General features: G+C 35.9%; 1 protein-coding gene across 2 annotated transcripts; it reads left to right on the top strand.

Moving 5' to 3' along the window:
• Positions 1-1,853: 1,853 nt before the first annotated feature.
• Positions 1,854-23,677, top strand: ipo4 (importin 4). Of its 2 annotated transcripts, XM_022666911.2 has the most exons (31): positions 1,854-1,994; positions 2,131-2,236; positions 3,152-3,238; positions 3,696-3,775; positions 3,890-3,931; positions 4,029-4,158; positions 5,235-5,414; positions 6,380-6,445; positions 6,609-6,710; positions 7,197-7,280; positions 9,679-9,831; positions 9,941-9,994; positions 10,941-11,050; positions 11,159-11,267; positions 11,972-12,101; positions 12,204-12,317; positions 13,172-13,285; positions 13,404-13,527; positions 14,214-14,325; positions 14,980-15,092; positions 15,184-15,261; positions 16,086-16,143; positions 17,784-17,889; positions 18,499-18,692; positions 19,155-19,205; positions 19,725-19,850; positions 19,956-20,182; positions 20,862-20,994; positions 21,448-21,552; positions 22,166-22,235; positions 23,463-23,677. In XM_022666911.2, exons 2-31 carry the CDS (start codon positions 2,171-2,173, stop codon positions 23,591-23,593), a joined length of 3,249 nt encoding a protein of 1,082 aa, XP_022522632.2. In that variant the 5' UTR covers positions 1,854-1,994; positions 2,131-2,170; the 3' UTR covers positions 23,594-23,677. The 2 variants fall into 2 exon arrangements, with proteins under 2 accessions (XP_022522632.2, XP_022522631.2); XM_022666910.2 differs by having other exon boundaries at positions 1,854-2,236.
• Positions 23,678-23,786: the final 109 nt, after the last annotated feature.

The following is a 23,786-nucleotide window of genomic DNA, read 5'->3' as shown; positions in this document are numbered from 1 at the left end:
AATTACAGATGCGTGGGTAGAAAATTACTGAATCTCATTGTTAAACATTGGGATAAATCTGGCTAAAAAACTTAAAATAAAAATGATTATAAAATAAGTGATATTGGGCAAAAACGGATAGATTTGTCATTAAAACATTAAAAAAATGTGAATGTTGTAATTTTTTTATTGTCAGAAAACATAAAATAATAATAAAAAAAATAAACATTTTATTATATTTTTATGTTGATATTGCACATTCTGTGATTTAGTATAAATAATATAATGTATCATTTATCATCATGTATCATGATGTATTCATATATTTTGTATGATATATTGTATCATCCTAGTGTTTAGTTTATACACAAATAAATAAGAAAGGAATAAAAAGTAAGTAAATAAAAAAACATTTAAATAAATATTTACATACTCCTATTTACCTATCAATATATATATATATATATATATATATATATATATATATATATATATATATATATATATATATATATATATATATATATATAAAGCAAAAAACACCCCACAACCATACATTTTACACTTTAATATCTAAAAACAAAACAAAACACTCTTACTTTTCAGTTTTATACCACTTTGTTTTTAAATATTTTCTTGAATGTTACTGAACTACACATTCATACTTAATTCCTCTTCAAAGCTATTCCACACCAGATAAACTATAAACTAGATAAACATCTATATTTTTATATTTCTCCTATAGCTCTCCTTCTTTTAAATCTATGTACTTCTCTTTTATATAACTCTGAATACAGTGATTTATATGATTATGTGATTTATACGTTATTTGTAACAACAGGGTTCTTCAGAAAACAAACATATCTTTTAGTATTTTGTTTTGTATCCATTATACACATTACAGATGTGTAAAACAGGGATAATGGGCTGGTTTTAGTATCAGTAATGAGGTAATGAGGCGGGTAGTGATCTTATTGTAATGGTAAATGTGATTGTTCTGATAGTCCATTTTCACCTGCTGTTAACCTGCTGTTAACACATCATCAGCCCTTACACACCTGTCCATCAACATCAAGTAAACATCAGTCAATCAGTCAGTTCACAGCAAGAAAAACAACACTATCTTATTTTAATGGATTATTGTTTTTGGTGTAATTTGATTTGTTTTCCTACAGAGCCCCTAAGTGTAAAAAAATAATAATACATGGCCAACACTTATTAAAGCATGGGAAGCAGATCCTAATGTGTGGCCATGACTTATTGAGCCACAGGAATGAGATCCTGATGCAAGGATCTTATTAAAGTGTGATCCTACTTAATTATCTCATTGCCACACTTTCATTTCTTATTATTAAAGTGTGGGAATGAGATCCATCTTATTTATCTTGCTCCTATGCTTTTGTTTGTTCTAGAAAAAATTCTTATGTGTGGCCAAGACTAAGAAATGCATGGGAACACAAATTTAACGCAAATGCATGACTAAATGATCTTGTTCCCATGCCTTAATAAGTCGTGGCCACGCGCTATTATTTATTTTTACTTTCTTTTAGACGCTTTCATTATCGCTAGTTTTTAGTGATTACTTGTATGTCCTATGGACATTGAATACATCTTATAAGGTATAGTTAATTTTCAAGCCTCAGTTAACATCTTCCATAGTCTAATATATAGTCTTATATCTTGCATCTCTTAATTATATCCTTTCCACGCCTTAATAAGTCGTGGTCACGCGTTATTATTATTATTATTTTTTTTTTCTTACATTATGTCCCTCAGTGGTACAGTATGGAGGCAGTAGCAGTAGCTCCTCCGGGCCGCTAGGCTGCGCGGGAGCCGCGGGTTGTCGCTGTGCGCTCGCGCAGGAGCGGCTGCTTCTTTTGCACGGCGGGGCTCGCGCGTGTCGCTCCCGGTCCGCGTGGTGAGTTCGGAGCAGAACTCCGCTAACGGCGTTAGCTCAGCTTCACCGGTTACACGGGGAAACGGCCCGTTTTCAGCGGATACACCGGAAAACTCCCGTAAATAACAGATCCAGCGTCTCTCTGTATTTATTATTATCAGTCTAAGGCGGTGTTTTACTGACCGGTATCCCGCCCGGTTTACTCTCCCTTCACACGATTCTCCGGTTTAACGATAATTTTACCGTTTTCTCAGAAAACCCCAGCGATAAACCCGAACTACGGATCTAAACAACATGTCTGAAGAACTGGAGAACATCCTGTCCCAGCTGACAGAACCTGATAACGCTGTTATACAGAAGGTAAATTACTATATAAACTACTGCATCTCAAACAACTACAATATCACTGAAAAGTTACTTTAAAATGTGAAACTCATTTATTATATAGATGTATTAAACACAGAGTGATCTATTTTAAGCGTTTATTTCTTTTAATGGTGATTTATTATGGCTGACAGCCAATTAAAACCCAAAAATTGATGCTTTTGTTGGCAGTGTGGGCAGTGTGCCAAGTCCTGCTGGAAAATGAAATCCCTTACATCTACGTAAAAGTTGTTATCAACAGAGGGAAGCATTAAGTGCAGACGACATGTCTCTCCAAACCATCACTGATTGGTGGAAACTTCACACTAGACCTCGAGCAGTTTGGACTGTGTGTCTCTTCACTCTTCCTCCAGACTCTGCTCCCTTAATTTACGAATGAAATCAGTGATGGTTTGGAGAGTCATGTCTGTCATCTGCTGGTGTTGATCCACTGTGTTTTATTATCAAGTCTAAAGTCAGTGCAGTGTTTTTGTTTTTTTTTTTGGGCGGGGGGGGGACTAAACATTTTAATGTTAAATAATACAAAATACACGTTTTTAAAGGAGCTTATGAGGTTTTATCTCCAGCACTAACACTAAAACACTCCTAATTTCTGTATGAATAAGCTCAGATGAATGAATGCACATTGACACACTGTCCTGTAGTGATGATCTCAGGATGTCCAGGATGTGTCACTTATAGGAACTTTATAAAGTAAAGAGTTAAAGTGAAGGACAGAGTGCTGTAAGTAAATGTATTAGCTTTTACAGGGTCTGTGAGACTCATACATCACCATGGATTATTTTGACTGTAGACTGGTGTAGAACAGTAAATGAGTATTTGAGTATATAATGTATTTGCTCTGTGTTTTTGTTAATAACGTGCTTTAACGCCTTTATTTTAACCTGTCAGGCCACTGCTCAGCTAAAACAGGCGTTTAAAGACCCGAACATCATCCCAGCTTTATGTGCTGTCATGACAGGATCACAAAATCCACAGGTAGGTTTTTATACCAGTTCTATACATTATATTCATTATTTACTACAGCGATTCTCAACTGATTGGTTGGGACAGCTTGTAAAAAATAAATACATAAAAAATATATAAAAATAAATTCTCATCTGATTTAGTACTCGTCTTCTATATTGTATATATATTGAGATTTTATTTACTGATGAACTCTGAAGTGAAATAATACATTTTGTGGTCTTATTTATTTTGTGCAGTTTTATACATGTACTTGTCAAATTCCTCCTCAGTTCACTTTGCATGCATGTGTTTGTTTAAATGGGTTTTTGAAGTGGCCTGTTGAGCCAAAAGTCATGGGACGTCAAAAAAAAACTTGTGTGCTTTATACAGCTTTATGCACATTTTCTTTCCATCAGCTATTAATTTAATTTATATTAGATTATATTTTATTAAAGATGTTGATCGACTCTTAATTCTCTGTGTTCAGGTCCGTCAGTCTGCTGCAGTGATGTTGAGAATGAGAGTGAAGAAACAGTGGAAAAAAATCAGTCCGGACCATAAAGAGAGGTTCAGAGAGATATTTAAACATATTAAACATATTAATTTATTTTATTTATCATAAAATTTCTGTTTTAGATTTGGTTTGTGGATTATTAATGCTGAATTTTGTTTTTCCCTCAGTTTAAAGGCAGTGGTCCTGCAAGCCTTCAAACAAGAAACTGAGTAGGTCTATTTTGTTTTCCTGTAAAACTTAATTTTTTATAAGTTTTAGTGTTAAAATACTGATAAAAGGTTTATTTCTTTCTTTCTTGTCTTTTAGACATGTAGTTCGTCACTCTCTTTCTCAGCTGAGTGCAGTGATGGTGAGGCATGAGACGCCTGACCGCTGGCCTGCCCTGCTCGCACTGCTGAACGAGTCCACCAAGAGCAACAATCCTCAGGACAGACAGGTGCTTATATTTCCCCTATATTTCAATAAATTTCATTATATTTCATTTTAATTTAGGCATGACTTTTGAGGTTTAGAATTGAGGCCTGTCTTTAAAGAATAACTAAGCTCTCTAATTTTTGCTGAATTTCACCCTCAGCTCAAATCTGAAAAGTACTAAAAATGTGAAAAGTTTGGGAGGGGCACTGGGTGATGTATGGGTTTAGGGGTGGTGCAGGGTGGAGAGCTGATTGGGCTGAGCAGTGTGCCTCTGACAGTAGTGAGACACAGATGGTTGGACGCCACTAGGGGGCGGTATTATTAATTGACTGATTTGCATATTTTAAGTATCCAATACCAAAATACACCGAAACATCATCCTCGCCTATAGCACAGTTGAACCTGAGAGTGCCCTGCAGAGACAGAAATAACCAGCAATAAAAGTGTTTTTTTAAGATTTGGAAATGTTATAAAAGATTTAAGCAGGACTGGTATATTTCATTACTTCATACTTTCAAACAAACATATTTCAGCAATTAAATGAAAAAATATATGGTTTAGGATTGAGTGGCTCTTTAAACATATCACATTATTATGTTGTTGAAATATTAGTTGATTTATAACAACAATGTGGTTTAACCGTTTTTTCAATTTCTTTGATAATGGGTACTTAAATGTAAATGAAAGAATCAGCATTGAATTTATCCAAAATTAAATTATATTTATGTTAATGGTGTCCGTCATTTAAATTTATTGTATTGATCACCAAAAAAAAAAAAATTCTGCAGGTATTTTCCTGTATTGTTGGGAGAGCGGCAGTAATAATACTGTAGTGGGGTTTTGTTTAGACTTGGCAGACTAGAACCATTTTTACTGTATTTTAATAGTATTACAATATTTAAGGCTAGTTTTAATGAGTTGAACTGCGAGAGAATTGAGAAAATATGCTCTAGTCTAGCTCCATATTCCACATTTAGCAAGTTGATATTCGTAACTGTCTTTAGGAAATGTTACTTCAGTATTGTGAGATGTTTTGTATTACTATAAAAGCTTTTTATGATGTCTTTATTTCTCTACACTTGTGTCTCCCCTCTTCAGGTCGGGCTGCTGCTGCTCAGTAAAGTTGTGGAGTCGAACCCCGAGCCGTTTAAGCCGCACTACAAGCATCTGCTCCAGCTCTTCGACACTTTACTCCAAGACGTGACGAATCCCACAGCTTTATACTACTGTATCCTCACCATCACTGCCATCACACCGCATACCGGCACAGAGGAGATGGTTAGTTCTGTTCTGTTTGCCGAGTTTTTGTTTGTTGTTTTTTGTATTATTAACTTAATCAAATAATATTACTAGGGATGTCATGATCACATGATTTTGCTCCTGAGTTAGATTTTTTTTTTAATTTAAATATGTTATATCAAGTCCTAAGCCAATATTTTGGCAATGCAGTTAAAAAATAAATAAATAAATAAAAAAAAACACTTAATTTGTCAATCAAGTTTTTGTTTTTAAAATACATTTTCATTTATTTTTGAAACAACAATATCAATAAAAAAATTGCACAAAATAAACAAGTACCAAATAAAATCATATATTAATGATTTTCATTTTAATTTGTATCTTTTCTTGAATAAACAAACAAAAAATGTCAGACAACAACATTTTCTGTGATTAATCGTAAATCGTAATTAATTAAGATCATGATTATTTTTTATTTATTTTGTATTTTCTCTGTGTGTTTGGAAGGGGGGGCAGTATTAAAAATGTAGATTAGATAAGACTATTTACTGTTATAATATCTCAGGGTAGTTTTGGCTTTTTTACAATTAGAATATTTACTGAGCATAAATGAGCTTTTCTTGGAGAAAAAAAATGCTAGTGTAGCTGCATATGTCACTTTATTATTTTTTTTTAAAGAGGAAATGTGTGTGTGTTTGTGTGTGTGTGTTTGTGCCCGTTGATGAAGCAGAGCGATAGTGCGAGCATGAAAAAATATGAAGAGATCATTTCAGTTTCTCTGATTTTGTTATTTATAGGTTTAAAATCAAAGAAACTCATCATTTTTTACTCTTTTTTTATATATCTATATATATCAGAGACATCACTAGGTATGATCGTTATCTATCTGTGACTAGTCTTTACTTGTCTTGAGATATTACTGCAGGAAGATCAGAGAGAACACCAGGTGTGTGTGTGTGTGTGTTTGAGGTTAACGACTGTTGTTCTTTGCTTTTGTTTTGTAGAATCTGATGCGCTCGCTGATCCCCAGGCTGATAATTGCTCTGAAACAGATAATCCAGGCTGATCAGGTGAAGAGCTCATACGTGTGAATGTTCTCATCACTCTCTTTGTTCACCTGATTATGTGCTAAAGACCGGAGCTTCTCAGGTGTTCAGTTATCCTCAGGTAACCCTGATTTAATGTGTCTCTGAGTTAATGTTGACTTGTTCTTCTCTTATTATGTTTGTGTAGGATCAGGCCAGTGAGGCGATGGAGGTGTTTGATGAGCTGATGGAGAGCGAGGTTTCTATTGTAGTTCCGCACATCGCTGAGATCGTGCGCTTCTGTTTGGAGGTAAATAGGTATTCTTTTTAAAATTGTACTAGATTAATATAATAATGTAATAATAATAAATACCATATCAAGAAATATGCAATAATATCACGATATTATGATATTATAATCTGAAATATGGTGCCATATCACCATTCATCATCATTTTAAATGTTTTTAGTAAAAGAAAAATTCACTCTGTTCTCATTATTTCCCATTATATATCTACTAGAGACAGATTATATCTGTCCAGTATCATTATATGTCAATATATGGAGATATTTAAAGTGCATTATTATAATTATTAGTATCATGATATTCTGGATCATTGACGTCTGTTACAAACCTGATAAAATTCTTGTATTTGTTTTTTTAATATCTCAGTTAGGAGTGTGTTATCATATTGTATGCAATAATAAAATTAATTTTCATTTTGTTCCTAAAATATATATATATATATTTTTTTTATAAGTGTATTATATTGTGTTTATTGTGTTTCTGGTTTAGGTTGGAGCTGATGTTGCTCTCAGTGATTCTCTCCGTGTAAAAGCTCTGTCCTGTATTGCTCTCCTCATCAGACTGAAGAGCAAGGTACTGTTATTTACTCTAAACACATATTTTTAGAGGTGATTTGTGACAATGCTGGTTGTTATATAAATGCTTTATAATTACAACCTAAAGAATTATAATTCAAACTAAAGAAAAGTTCTAATAAAAAATGTATTTGTCTTTTATTTTTTACAGTGTAAACCCAATATATTTAATGTTGTCAGTTGTCAGGACAACTTAATTTAATGTGTTAAAGTATGTTCATTCCTGCATTATAGAATCGTAGTACATAAAGAATAAACATACATAAAAAATAGGGGTGTCACGATCTCGATATTTTATCGAAATCGAATCGAAATGAGGTCACGATCTCGAGTATCGAAGTCAAAAAGAGGATCGACGATCCCTCCCGCGCGCGCTACGCAAATAGCGCAGCGCGCTACGCAAATGGCGCGGCACCAACACAGCGCATCCTATTCATTTAAATAGAGAGCCGCTGCATGAGCGCAGTCGGCGGGAGTGTGATCACTGTTTTTATCTGTCCAACGGGGGAGGGGGGGCGGGGGTTGGGCGCGCAGGTTTTGTATCTGTATCTAACGGAGGGGTGGGTGCGCGCAGGTGAGAGCGTGTGAACTCGCTGAAATGCGTGTGTCAGTGTGACTTGAGAACACTGACTATAGATCACAGTGAGGTGGATTAAAAATCTTAAACTTATAATTGACTACACCTGTTGCTTTCCATTGAATTAAAAAAACATCTTTCTCTCAGATAAAGTAAACACAAGCGTGTTTCTGACTAAAATAAAAGCTTTTCAGGAGAGATATAAGTTATGTGTAAATATTTATAAGACAATACCCACATCACTTATCTAACCAGCCTGTACTGATTTCTGCCCCCCAATAATGCTTTCAATAACCTCTAATAGCCTTTAATAGTCTTCAGTAGCCTTTAAAAGACTTACCTGGCGGCCGTGGTGTGTCCACTAAACTCCGTAGTTATAAACATCCTGAGGTTAGCAGCGCGCTAACTGACCTGTTTATAATGTAATCCGAGCAGTGCCTCCGTGTCGGCTGTTCTAACCTGCTGCTGTTAGCTGCTTGGGCTGAAAGATGAACTGTAGTGAGCTGTATTATCCGGTTAGTGGGGTTAAAACCTTTATTTGTTTACAGAAACAGTAAAAACGGACTGGCTGAGCTCTGTAGCCCGTGGCTGGGCTGTACTGAAGTAGTGACTGAGTGAAGAGAGCGGGGTGCTGCTGCTGCTAGTGGTTGGATGAAGAACTGCAGCTTCATGTAATGAGCAGTTTCACCAGCCATCCACACACAGCTCTGATAAACTGCTTGTTTTAATAGTGCACACTGTTGCTACCAAAAAAAGTCACTAGATGGCATTACCATATATATCTTAATAAATAATAATAATAATATTTATAATATTTATAATAATAATAATAATAATAAATATATTATTTAAATTTTATGAGGCATAAAATAATAACAAGAAAAAAAAACAAGAAAATCGAGAATCGAATCGAATCGTGACCCTCAAATCGAAAATGAAATCGAATCGAGGATTTAGAGAATCGTGACACCCCTAATAAAAAACATAGTTAATCAATCAATCAATCAATCAGTCAATCAGTCAGTTAACCTTTATTTTGACTATAAAATACATTGGGGGCAACTCTCTTTTTCACTGTAGCCGAGCATTTACAAAAACAGCGCTCGACAAGCCAATGAAAATATCTACATTTAATCTTTTAAAATTAAAATACATTTTAAAATAACAGTGAATAAAAGATAAAAATAGATCTAAAAATAAAACATAACCAGTTGTCAGAGAATTTTTTACACAAAATAATTTTAACACAAAATGATTTTCATTTAAATATGCATCTTTTGTCAAGTAAACAAACTAAAATATGTCACAACAACAATACTGTGATTAATTTTAAGTAAGATGGATTCTTAGGATGATTAGTTTTCCCGCTCTTTTTCAGTCTGTAATATAAGTAGTTTATAAGTAGTTTGATTGACTATTGATTCTGGTTAATACAGTATTTTATCCTACTGAGAATCTCAGAATCAGGATTTAAACAGAGGAAAATAAACAACAGGAGAGTCGATCAGTGAACTACAGTGTTCACTAGCTTATTTATCTGTAATTAACTGTAGTGCAGAAACTGTAGTGAACTGATGGTGAACTGTTGGTTGATAGAGCAGATCTTGTGGTGTTCCACAGGGTTTTACTGTAGGACCAATCAAACTTTATAATGTTAATAATTATAAAACTGTAGTTCTGAGAGTGAAGGACTGAAGTGTAGATTATATACAGATTATATACAGGTAAAAAATAAACACTAACTAATGTAATGATCGATATAAAATTACAGATACATGAAAATGTATTTTTTATTTTTTTTCTGCTCCTGTAATTCTAGGCTGTGATGAAGCAGAAGCTGCTGGTGCCGATCCTGCAGGTTGTGTTCCCTATTCTGAGCGCGACGCCCCCTCCTGGAGAGGAGGACCCAGAAGATGAGGAGAACAGTGATGGGAGTACCGACAGTGAGAATCCCAAACACTTCGCTGCTCAGGTGAGTCTGTCTCTTTCTGTTAAAGTTAAAGTTAAACATTTTTTTTTAGGTAATCATTCTATCTGTGGAAGTTTCTCACACTGTTTTTTAATCTCTCTGCTGTTTGTAGGTGATCGACACCATGGCTCTTCATATGCCACCAGAGAAACTCTTCAGCCAGCTGGTGAGAAACAACCTGATTTTCCTGAGTTTCCCCACACTGACCGAGCAATAACAAGTTATAGTGATGATTATCAGGACAGGGAATAAGCCTAGTCCTGAAACACAACTATCTACTTTCAAAGAAGAACCTCCATCCACAGGGCTGTATAGTCCAGGACTAGGTATGATCTGCAAAACGGATCTTTTGAAGTTTAATATCAAAACTAGAGCTTTAGGTATCAAAATTCTTATTTTAGATACTTTTCATGAAATACATAAACAAACACACAACCGGGCCCTGATGCACAGAAACGCAAATCATTAATACTGCATTAAAGCATCACAGCGCTGACGCTCGGAGGAAAGCGCAACGACTCTGGTGGTTCTGATACATCAGCTCACAGATTCAGCCTTGTGCTGATCCACATCACCCTAGGAGTGATAAGGGGAAAAAGAGAACGACATCTACTGTACTGTACCCACCCAGAGAGAAACAGCAAGGACAACTGTACTCTCTCAGGGCTCTGGCAGCTGATGGCAAGCTGCATGCCAGGGTTTCGAACCAGCGATCTCCTGCTTGCTCTCTCTCATTCGCTTTGTTTCTCTTTTTCACTCGCTCTGTTTCTCTCACTCACTGTCTCTCTTTCTCTTCCTCTTTTCGCTCGCTCTCTTTGACTTGCTCATGTCTCGCTCTTTCTCTTGTTTTCTCTATTGCTCTCTCACACACTTGCTCTGTCTGTCTCTCTCTCTCTCTCATTCACTTTCTCTCACGCTTTTTTAAGGCTTTGGTTACAATTTTAAAAAAGTAAAAAAAAAAATATTGCTTGGTTATCAGTTATAAAATCAAAGTATCGTATTGATATCAAACATTTTAAAGACTTATTTAATTGTGAAAGTCTTGTTTGAGAAAGTTGTTGAGCTATTTTTTTTGTTCATGTTTAGTAACGATTAATTCTCTCTTTTTCTAGATGCCTCTGGCTCAGGCTTGTCTGGTCAGTGAGAATCCGTACGAGAGGAAAGGAGGACTGATGTGTTTAGCTGTGCTGGCAGAGGGCTGTGCCGACCACATCTGTACTAAGTGGGTCATGTTCTGTCCTGAATATATATATATATATATATATATATTTTTACTTTATTTTTTTTGTTATTACTAAATAAAAGGACATTTTTGTGACCTGTGTTTCAGGATGTTGCCGACCATCCTGCAGACGGTGTGCCGCAGTCTCTCTGACAGTAACCAGGTGGTGCGAAGTGCAGGACTGTTCGCTCTGGGTCAGTTCTCTGAGCATCTGCAGGTAAAACTACATGATTTCAGCTCTATAATCCAAATTCAGATCAATCAACCTTTATTTACATCGGAATACATCGAGGGTGACCCTTATTTACAATGCTGCTGAGCATTTTCAGTTTTAAGGGATTAAAAAACATTTATTAAGAAATAAGAAATTAAAAATAAATAAATAAAAATGTATATAGATGAACAAAATATATATGTAAAAAGAAAACAATTCTTAAAAGACCATACAGAAATTTGACACACAAAAAATAAAGAATTTATAAAGAAGTATAAAATGAAGAAAAAGATAATAATAATAAAAGTAAAATTATGAAAATTATGAGAAATTATAAAATGAATAATAATTATCTAAGAACATAGGAATCAAAATAAAAACAATAAAAAAACTAATTAGATAAATAAATAAAAATAAATATAACAAAATATTTAGAATAATATATATTGATTTAAAAAAAAAAACATTTAAAACAAATGAGTAGTTAATAAAGAGTGACAGTTCTCAGCCCCCTTCATTTGACTGATTTCAGCTACAGTCTCCTTAAAAGAATGTGGGTAAATATTTTGTATATTTCTGAAGTGTTGTACAGGATGAATTTAGTTTAATTTTGCTTGGCACAGCTATTTGTTTTAGTCTGTTGTTTTATACTTTAGAATATTCTCTTTTTAATGTGCATCTCTCTTCATATCTTGGATTCTTCACAGCCTGGAATCAGTAAATACCACGCAGAGCTGATGCCGCTGTTACTCGGGTACATGTCCACTGTGAACGAAGCTAAAATTGGCCACGTCACCAAGGTGTTTTACGCCCTGGAGAACTTTATAGAAAACCTGGGTAAGAATAAACAGCACAGATGGTAAATTAAGAGGTAAGACTGTGATCTAAACTCTAATTTAACTTTAATACTGTACGTATATACGCTCCTCTCTTGATCAGGTGATGATATTCAGTCGTATCTTCCTACGCTTATGGAGACCATGCTGTCAGCCCTGAACAATGCAGAGAACCTCAAACTGAAGGAGCTAGCTGTCAGTGCTATCGGCGCTATAGGTAACAAGATATATTACATTCTTTATTTTTCCAGTGTGTAATTTCAAGAATTGACATTCATAATGTACATTTTTTTCTTTTTTTTTTTTTTTATAACAATTATCACATTTGTGTGCCTTCAACAAAAAACGTATACAGAACAAGGAACTATTAACTTTTAAGGATGCCTTAAATTATTGTGCAATAAAAATGAAGTAAAATCTATATAAAAATAAAAAATATATATGTTTTCTTTGGTAGAAGTTTAGTCTGTTTGTGTTTTAATTAAATCTGATCTTTCATTCTTCATGTAAATTGTCCATTTTGACCATAGTTTTGCAAATTTTAACATCTGCAGCCTAATAGCATATGTATTTTTTCCATTACATATATTTCATTGACTATATTCATTCATCAATTCTTTTTTTACTTGCAATCAAAAGAATATTCCACAGATATCTATTTAATCCTATTGCTTGAGGACTGGTCTCTTCTAAAAATAAATCCCCAAAATATATGCCAATGTCCAGCCTGACCACACAGTCGCCAGCATTTCTGTTTTCCCTCCAGGTTTTCTTCCATTAATCCTTTATACATTTTAGATATAATGCAGATATATTATATTCTAATACATTCGCTTGACAAAAGTCATTTGTCAGAAAGTGGCTCTTCTACTATGCTCCAAAAAAGCTAAAAACATTGAACCTGTCCAGTAGGGTCGGTAATGCCTTCTAATACAGGTTAGAATAACACTGAGAACACAGCTGTATCAGTATCTAGTTTTAGTAACTCACTGATTTCATATGTTTATTGAATTTTTCTGCAACTCAATCAGATTTTTATGTTTGTTTATTTCTCCTTGTATGTTATTTTAGCTAATGCTGCCAAAGAGACGCTAGTGCCCTATTTTCTCCCTGTGATCGAGAGTTTGAAAGGTTTCTTGACGGACACACAGGAGGAAATGAGGGCGCTGCAGACTCAGGCCTTGGGTAGGAGTCATCATCGTGTTTGTTTTATTTTATTATTCATTTTAACTTTATGGTTTTCATGTGTTTTTTCTGTTTAAAGTTGGATTTAGAGCTTTTTATTTTTTCCACCCTCTTCTAGAAACACTGTCAGTTTTGGCCCGGACCATCGGTAAGGAGGTGTTCGGTCCGCTGGCTGCGGAGTGTGTGGCTCTGGGTTTGAAGCTCACCGATGCTGTGGATGATCCAGACCTGCGGCGCTGCACGTATGAACCTTTTAAACAACCCAGTAGAATATATTGTTTATCTGTATTTCTGCTCTGTTTACTGCCAGTATCGAACAGTGTTTGTCATTAGAGGGCAGTGTTTGTTCTGTTTAAAACAGTATGAAATGTTGGTGCATTGGCTTACAGTGGCTTGCAAAATGATTCATACCCCTTTTGTCTTTTTACAACCACAACCACAAACTTGAGACCTTCCGGCAAGACGATGACCCTAAACACACAGCCATACAAATTTTAAAAACCATATAATTTTTAGTCTACTTAAAGTGTGTAAAGTATGTGCTACCTTTGTGTTGGTCTGTCATGTAAAATACAAAATACGTTTGTGGTTGTAAAGTGACAAAATGTGAAAGTCCAAGGGGTATTTTTCTCTGTATTTAGCATAGTGTAATATTAGTGTAGCATTAGAAAACCAAGGTAAATATGCCACAAGCAATGTAAAACTTAACACTCATTTATCATTATTAGCAGTCTTATTCTTAATTATGTTATTTCTCACTTTTACTTGTAGTCTTTTGGAGAAAAAAGTGATTATTATTATTATTATTTATTTAGAAAATGAGTAATACTTGTTGTTGTAAAGTTGAGATTACCGTTTTGTTTTTATTAATACTGTTGAAAACTGTAAGTATTCATCAATGAAAGTTGTGTGTGTTCTCTCTCTGCAGGTATAGTTTGTTCTCAGCCGTTTCCACAGTCAGTCCCCAGAGTCTCGAACCCCATCTTTCAGCTATCAGCACTCTACTGCTCCTATCATTAAAATCTACAGAGGGAGTGACGGTTAGTGAACACTAGATTATAGCTGTGTTTCAAAGAATAGACTGTTCTAATAATAATAATAGGTCATTTCCTAGTTGGGGCTGGATATCGTTTTAAAACTTCCAGTACTAATACTGATTGAGAAAATTAGATTACTATTTAAAACAATTAAAAAATTGGTGCTTTTGGCAGTGTGGGCAGTTTGCCAAGTCCTGCTGGAAAATGAAATCCGCTCCTTCATAAAAGTTGCCAGCAGAGGGTGCTTGCCATCAACCTACCAGAGCCCCGAGAGAGCACAGTTGTCCTTGCTGTTTCTCTCTCTGGGTGGGTACAGTACAGTAGATGTTGCTCTCTCTTTCCCCTCATCACTCCTAGGGTGATGTGGATCAACACAAGGCTGCGTCTGTGAGCTGATGTATCAGAATTGACAACATGTGTGTAATACATCTATATATTATACGAATTATATTATATTATATATTGTATGAAAAGTTTCACATTTTGAACTGAATTACTGAAATAAATATATTCTCTTTATTTTTTTGTAGTATTAAAATATAACAATCGTATGAATATATTAAAATAACCAATATTAAATTGTGTTTTCTTTATATGAAAAAAAAAAAATCTGAGTTTATTTAAGTTGTGTTTTTTTATAATGATAATTTCTAATAGGCTCATTTAGAGGAGGACAAGCAGTTTGTTCTGCTGGATGATGAAGATGATGATGAAGAGGGTGATACTGTATTGGAGGAAGATGGGGAGAATGAGCTAGATGATGTTACTGGGTATGTATTCTTATGTACTTGAGTATCTATTATCTCGATCTCTCTCTTTATTTCTGAACGGTGTATTTACAGTATATTTTTGTTGTTTCAGGATCAGTGTGGAAAACGCTTATATTGATGAGAAGGAAGACGCTTGTGATGCTCTGGGAGAAATTGCCCTCAACACCGGGTAAAGAGCTTCCTCTTACACACCACTTTCTCTTAGTTACAGATATATATATATATATATATATATATATACTGTACACTTTGGCTGTTTTAGATCTTTTACAGCTGAATAGCTTATAGTGATTTGCAGGCATCAATAAGAAAAGTGTGCATTTAATATAATTCAAAATGTTATTTATACAGATTTCATTTCTAACAACTTACAATATGTATATGTATCTTAATTCTATATTTGTCATGTCGAACACACTAACAAATGATCACTTTTCACTGTCTTTGCTATGATTTAAAATGTTATTTATTCTCTTTGTTACAGTTAAATGTTATTTATTAAAAAAATCAGTTTCATATTGCATTTATATTTAACATCAGCTGTCTTCTATCAATTGTATTGTTTCTAAGTTTGTTTGTTTTTTGTTGCAAACAGAATGTTACATGTTTGCTCATTTTTTTATACAAACAGATGGTTTATAAAGGCAATAAATGCTGCATTATTCAGCGTAGCCTGTGCGAGTGCCCTATGCAGCTGCCGCAATTATACTTCTGGGTTTGTGTGTTCGTGACTCTGCGTTTTAGTGGACCAATCACAGCTGCTGCTGTTTGTAAGTTCCTGGGGAGGTGTAAAAGCATCCGACTGGAAAGTTAAAGTAAAAGAATTTAAATTATATTAGCGGACGTGAGGAGGTTTAGCCTATTCTTAAAGGGAGCAGACCCTTCTTGGAACCCCCCTAGAACTGCCACTGATACACACACACACACATTTACAACCATATATAAACACACTCGTATTTGATTTATCTCGTTTTGTTGTTGTTTCCTCCCCAGCGCTGCGTTCCAGCCCTTCCTGGAGTCGAGTTTCGAGCAGGTCTATAAGCTGTGTGATGTGAGTTGCTGACGGTGCTCTCCTGAAGTCCGTGTGCTTTCACTGATTGTTTATTGACCATGAAGGGCGTTCTTTGTGTCTGAGAGAGGAGGTGGTTTCGCTTTTTTTAAAAAGAATCCCAGCATCCTGTAGAGTTAGTGCCTCCTGCTTTATATACAGAGACCACTTCAGTTTTTGAATCAGGTTCTCTGATTTTGCTATTAATAGGTTTATGTTTGAGTAAAATGAACATTGTTGTTTTATTCTATAAACTACAGACAACATTTCTCCCAAATTACAAATAAAAATATTCTCATTTAGAGCATTTATTTACAGAAAATGAGAAATGACTGAAATTATTGGTGGAATAATCCTGGTTTTTAATCACAGTTTTAATTTCCTGCATCTTGGCATCATGTTCTCCTCCACCAGTCTTACACGCTGCTTTACTCCTGGTGCAAAAATTCAAGCAGTTCAGTTTGGTGGTTTGATGGTTTGTGATCATCCATCTTCCTCTTGATTATATTCCAGAGGTTTTTAATTTTGTTAAAATCAAAGAAACACATAATTTTTGAGTGCACATGATATTATAAGGCGCATTTTAAGCAACAATAGTAAGGAACAGGTGTGTCACCATGTTTCCCTTCTAGTGGGGAAGCTGGGGGAAGAGCCTAAGTAAACAAAACTGTAATTCTTTAAAAAAGGATTTTTTTTTTCGCCTTATAGTGAGGAAATTACAGAATGTTTTTAATCCCTATTTTTTATTATTTAATGAAAGAATAAACTAGTTAGTATTCCTGTAAAGTAATTAGTAAAACATGGCAGAAAAACAAGACTAAATACATTTAGGTCATTGAAATTGTGCAGTAATAAAAAGTGGCAAAAATTTGACCAATAATTATAATTATTGTGATATGGAGCGATATATAATTACATATACAGCAATAGAGAGGTTGTTCTTTCCTTGCTCAAGTTTGGATATTTTAGGTGTAAAACAGAGCAAGATGATAGAACAGAGAGCAAATTGCTCTTTACTGTGTAAAAACCCCAGAGTTTGTGTGTATAAATGTAAGTGTATGAGTAAATGTGATGACTAACCTGTACTCCCACTGAGAACGTCATTAAAAACACCTACACTCACTCATTCATACTGCAACCTTCTATAAATCTAATAGTGTAACAGCAGTGTACCACATAAAATCGTGCGTATATGAGCTAACAGCATCATATAATGTGCTCCTCTGTGATCTTATCAAATATTTTTATCGAGGGAATGAGAAAAGAGGAAAAAACAATAAAAAGTCAGGGAGGTAGAAAAACAGGATGAATTCAGTGGGTGGAAAAAACCTAAACAATATCCAGCATAAAAGCACAGAAATAATAGATAAAAAAAAAAAGAAAAACGTACAAAACTATATAAAAGGACGCAGCACAGAATAAGGCGGTAGTTAAAAAGCTTTGTTTGAAATATTTAGACGCCCTAATTATTAAATTAATGTCTAGTTTAAATCTGGCTTGGGCTCATAGTGACAGTTTATAGGGCGGGCTGCACTGTGAATTTAAATATTCATGACCTGTTGTGTTTATGCTAATATCTGTTCTTCTTTTTTGTGTTTTGTTTTGTGTGTGTGTGTGTGTGTGTGTGAATGTGTGTATATCAGTTTCCACATGAGGACGTGAGGAGAGCTGCCTTTGGTGCCATGGGTCAATTCTGCCAAGCTCAGCATAAAGTGTGGCAGGAAAATCCTACTGAGGCCAATCGGCAGGGTAATACACACACACACACACACACACACACACACACACTATATCTCTATTGTCTAGCCCAGGCCAAGGTTATAATAGTTTAGACATTTTCATTACAGTTTAATTTTATTTTGTTTTCACTTTTTCTCCTCCAGTTCAGTTAGGTTTAAAGTGGGTTTGCTATTTTCATTAGTTTTTATTTGTATTAGGGCTTAGTTTTTAACCCCCTCTCATGCAGCTTTGCCATCAAGCTGCCGGCACTCAGAGGGAGCAAAATTGGCCCTGCTCCCTTCGAGTGGGTACAGTAGATGGCGCTCTCTCCCCACATCACTCCTAGGGTGATGTCTGCAGCACAGAGCGTCTGTGAGCTGATGTACCGGATTCGAGTCGCTGTGCTTTCCTCCGAGCGTTAGCGCTGTGATGCTACTCGGTAATGCTACAGCATCAGCAGTTTGAAAAGAAGCGGTGGCTGATTCACATGTATTCTGTCTGTAATTTCAGTTTAGTTTGTTTTAGTTAATTTTATAAACTCTCAGTTTAGTACTTTAAGTGCGTCTTACAGTGCGAATCATACAGTACCTCCACTAATAGTGTTCTGACTGACTGGTGGACCTGTGTGTCTCTCTGCAGCGCTGCACAGCCTGCTGGGATTGGTGCTGCCCTGCTTCCTGGAGGCGGTGAAGAAGGACCGGGAGCGGCACGTGGTGATGGCGGTTCTGGAGGCGATGAACGGACTGATAAAGGCCTGTAAAGGAGAAGCTCTGCAGACCCCGGAGAGACTGACCCAGATCAGCCACGCCATCAGAGACGTGCTGAAGAAGAAGGTGAGCGCTGATTACCTTTATCTTTAAACATGATTTTAACATTTACTCTTAAAGGATACATAGAGAGAGAGTTTAAAAGTGTTTTTTATTTATTCAGATGAGAGAGATGTAATGATTTAATTATTTCTGTAAAAAGGCATATACTAGTGAATCTCAAAAAATAAGAATATTAATTGAAAGTTCAATTTTTTACTTTTATTATTGATGATTATGGCTTACAGACATAAAAAAAAATTAATATTATATAAGACCAGTCAGTATTTTTGGCAGTGTGCCAAGTCCTGCTGGAAAATGAAATCCTCATTTCCATAAAAGTAATCCACAAAAAATACACCGTTTTATCATATCAGCCAGCCCTTATGATGACCGTAGTATGCAGGACTCTGAGTGTTAAAGTCTAGTATAAATTTTGTTTAGTATTGTTTTTATCTGTTGCTTCATCTCTGTTTATGTTTTTTACAGACTGTTTGTCAGGATTCAGGAGGGGACGAGGCGGATGATGATGAACAGCAGGTTTGTGATCGGCTTCTAATTATTCCTTTTTATTCCTGACTAAAGGTAGGAATCTCTAGACACTTAAAAATTCAGTTCAATCACAATTTGGAGTTGGAGTTGCGATGTGATTCTAAAACAGTTATAGGCTGGGGATATACAGCTGAGTAGCTGCTGAATGGGTGGGGGAATTGGCCAGATAAATCGGGAGAAAATGGGATTTTTATTTTATTTTTTGTTTTAGTTAAAATAAATATATTTAAAAAATCTCAGAAGCCCTGCAGTGTTTAGTTTATTGCTAACGTCTATTTTTTTTATTAATTCATTAATTCATTAATTCATTCATTTATTCATTAATTCATTAATTTATTTATTTTGTGAATCGGATCAGAATCGTCCACATCCAAAGGAAAATGCATCTAAAAATTGATTATTTTTCACCTTTACCAATAACTATAGTATCATTATATTAATATTATCGAGTAAAAACTGATCCTGAGTGTATATATATATATATATATGTGTGTGTGTGTGTTGTAGGCTGAGTATGATGCCATGCTGCAGGAGTTTGCTGGGGAGGGAATTCCTATTTTAGCTTCAGCTGTTCCAGCAGAAACCTTCTACACTCACCTCAACGACTTGCTGCCGCTCATCATCAACAAAACCGTGAGTCTCTGCCTTTTAATTCTCCTCCTCTGTATAAAACTACACTGTACATATCTGTAAATATCTGTTTTAACTGTATTTATCCTCTGTGATTGTGATGGTCAGAAGTCGTCCTGCACCGTGGCGGATCGCTCCTTCTCTATAGGGACGATTGCGGAGACGCTGCACGCGCTGGTGAACGTGGCAGGAGGAAGGGCGGTGGCAGGTCGGCTGGTGAAGCGGCTGCTGCCGGTGCTGGTGGCAGGTGTTAGGGACAGCGACGCTGAGGTGCGCAATAACAGCGTGTACGGACTGGGAGCTCTCGCTGAGGCCGCCGGGCCCGCCGTCGCTGCGTATCCTCCTCATTATATCAAACTACCCCTCCCGTTATTTATTTTGCATTGTTTAAATTTGAGTTAAGAGTGGAGTTGGCTAAAATCAGGGGGTTTAGTTGCACTTTAGAACATGCTGACATCCTCAACTTCGCATGCTCAACTTTTTTTGACCAATTACCCATCCCCCTCATTAGGACTTCTCCTATCACTAGCGATGCTCCAACACCAGGAGGGTTAAGAAGACCAGCACACGCCTCCTCTGATACATGTGAAGTCAGACTCCGCCTCTTTTTGAGCTGCTGCTGATGCTGTAGCATTGCCGAGTAGCATCACAGCGCTAACACTCGGAGGAAAGCCCAGAGACTCGTTTCTGATACATCAGCTCACAGACGCAGCCTTGTGCTGATCCACATCACCCTAGGAGTGATGAGGGGAAAGAGAGAGCGCCATCTACTGTACTGTACTCACCCAGAGAGAGAGCAAGGGCAACTGTGCTTTCTCAGGGCTCCGGCAGCAAAATATTGTTGGGATATCATTATCGACATGTTTAAACAATGTTTAAACCCAGCCCTATATGTGACACTTAAGTCGATTACTGGCTTAAATCATCTCTAAAAGGGTCAAAATTAGGGTAATTGAAAGTCTTAAATGCCATTTCTATCCTCCGTTTGGTTTCTCCTTAATTCCTGTGGTGCAGTGATTACCCCATGATGCTGTCTCTCTTCTCTAACCTGCTGTCTAAAGAGTCGGACAGGAGAGTGATCGATAATCTCTGTGCTGCTCTGTGTCGGATGATCGTGAGCCACACTGAGGGAGTTCCTCTGGAACAGGTAAAGCAGCAAAACTGTGTTTAACAGACTTCAGATTATTGTGATTTACTGCAGGGTTTTCTTAATTTAGAGTGTTTCCATACCAGCACTATTTGATGCGGTTAAAACTACTGTACTCTTAGTGTGCTTATATTTAAAATATACTCCTTTTATTTGAGCTAAACTGCTGATAAGGAGCAGTTTAGTCTGAAATATTAGCCAGATAACACTAATTAGATTCACATTGCACTGATATACTATATTTACTTTCTCGCTTGCACGCCAGACAGTTCTGACCAATCAGAGTGCCTGTGTGAAAACAAACCAAACCGAGGGAGAAACTGAAGCTCTAAATAAACACACAAACTCATCAGATGATCTGAGTTAAAGCCACTGCTGATTTAAATTGTATGAGTTGCTTCACCTCTTTTACTCTTTTACCTGAGTTTACCTGAAATTCTGTCTGTTCCACAGGTGCTTCCTGCTCTTCTGGAGCGTCTTCCACTGCAGGAGGACATGGAGGAGAATAAGACGGTTTACAGCTGTCTGACTTTCCTCTACTCCCACAACCCAGCTCTGGTAATAACTCACAACTCATAACAGAATTCTTTTTTATCGGGGCTTTAGGTATCTGTGGCTACAGTGGCCAGAAATAAATCCTATTTTGTGTCTGTAGTCCAAAGTACACTCTAAAACATTACATACAGTGAAGGGTTTGTTTCCTTAATTATATTTTTAATGTTAAAATATACATTTCATTCAAAATGTTAGAAATCTAACTCTTTTCATAGTCATGGGGACTGATAATGTGTGTAAAATTGCATATTTTCACATCAATTTGCTCAATTTTTGGGACCACGTCTTTGCCTACGGTATCCAGCAGCTCTCATTGGTCTACAATAACATCGCATTTGTCCCGTGTGGGCACCCGTACTCTAATTACATCAGAATAACACGGCAACAACCCTGTTCACTTCAAATGTAGGCATCCTAAGTAGTGTACAACACTGAAATCGAGAACAATAACCATTGTGTCTCGTAAATGCACAGATTTACAGCATTGTTAGAGATACTAAAATATATTTTATGATGTTTTATGATGTGTTTAAGTTTAAATTAAGCAGAAGCTGTAACTACGATTGGTCTAATTATTATTATTATTATTATTATTTTTTATTATTTCTAATTTCAGATCGTACCCCATATGAAGGTGGTTTTATCTGCTGCATCACACGTTCTGGGATCTAAGGATGTTGATGCAGGTAAGAGTGGAGCGTAGAGATGAAGTCTCTCTCTCTCTCTCTCTCTCTCTCTCTCTCTCTCTCTCTCTCTCTCTCTTCCTGTCTTTTCTCTCTCTCTCTCTCTCTCTCTCTCTCTCTCTCTCTCTCTTTCTCTCTTTTCTCTCTCTCTCTCTCTTTCACTCTTCCTGTCTTTTCTCTCTCTCTCTCTCTTTCACTCTTCCTGTCTTTTCTCTCTCTCTCTCTCTCTCTCTCTTCCTGTCTTTTCTCTCTCTCTCTCTCTCTCTCTTCCTGTCTTTTCTCTCTCTCTCTCTCTCTCTCTCTCTCTCTCTTTCTGTCTTTTCTCTCTCTCTCTCTCTTTCACTCTTCCTGTCTTTTCTCTCTCTCTCTCTCTCTTCCTGTCTTTTCTCTCTCTCTCTCTCTCTTCCTGTCTTTTCTCTCTCTCTCTCTCTCTCTCTTTCTGTCTTTTCTCTCTCTCTCTCTCATTCACTCATTCTTTCTAACCCCCTTTCTTTCCTCTTTTTTTCTCTCTCCCTCTTTCTTTCTCTTCCCCCCCCCCATTTTTTTTTCTCTCTCTCCCCACTATTCACTGTCTCTCTCACCCTTTCTCTCATATTTTCTTTGTCTTTTTTATCTTTCTCTCCCCATTTTTCTCTCTCTCTTCCTTTCTATTTTCTTTTCTCTCTCTCTCTACCCTTAATCTCTGTCCTGCTTTACCTCCCTTTCTTCCTCTTTTTCTCTTTCCCCATTTTTTCTCTTATTCTCACTTATTCACTCTGTTGCTCTCTCCTTTTTTCTTATTTTCTTTGTCTCTTTCTTTATCTTTCTCTCTCCATTTCTTTCTCTATTTCCCTTTCTATTTTCTTTTCTCTCTCTCTACCCTTTATCTCTACCTCTCTCTCTTCCTCTCTTTTTTATCTTTTTCCTCTTTTTTCTCTTATTCTCTCATAAAATTATTCATGTCGGCTGTTAAATAATTAAAATGTGTAAAAAAAAAAAAAAATTAATGATCGATTTTTGTATTTCTTTTATTACAATTTTAAAAAAGGTATCGAAAAAGTATAACGTATGTATCGATAATAAATTCAATGTATCGGATCGATATTGAAATTTTTTAAATGATACCCAGCTCTAGTTGTGAGGGTTTGGGTTGTGCTCTGATAAAAAAAAATATATATATATATTTTTTTTTTATATTAAATTTACTGTTTTTAATAGTTTTTTGTGCTTCTTTTTCTCCTCGTGTCTCAGAAACTCAGAACATCGTGATCCTGCTGTTTAAAGACGTGGCTCAGAGATACTCACAGGAGTTTGAAGCTGCAGTGATGTCACTTCCTGTTGAGCAGAGGACTAAGGTGTCTGCAGCATTAAGTCAATCATAGCCCCGCCCCCTTCGCCGTGGTTACCGGTCAGCCCAACTTCAGATGTTTTCTTTTTTTTTTTTTGTTTCTTATGATTTTTTTTTTGCTACTGCATGAAAAATACTGTGTATTTAAATTAGACAAATACAGATTTACACTTCAGCTCTTCCCCAACTCAACTGTTTATCACTATTTATTTCATTTATTATGAAAT

The sequence above is a fragment of the Astyanax mexicanus genome, chromosome 6 (genome assembly GCF_023375975.1).
Source record: "Astyanax mexicanus isolate ESR-SI-001 chromosome 6, AstMex3_surface, whole genome shotgun sequence".
Lineage (NCBI taxonomy): Eukaryota > Metazoa > Chordata > Actinopteri > Characiformes > Acestrorhamphidae > Astyanax > Astyanax mexicanus.
The sequence above is the reverse complement of the archived record's forward strand: the minus strand, read 5'-3'. Positions and strand labels throughout refer to the sequence as shown.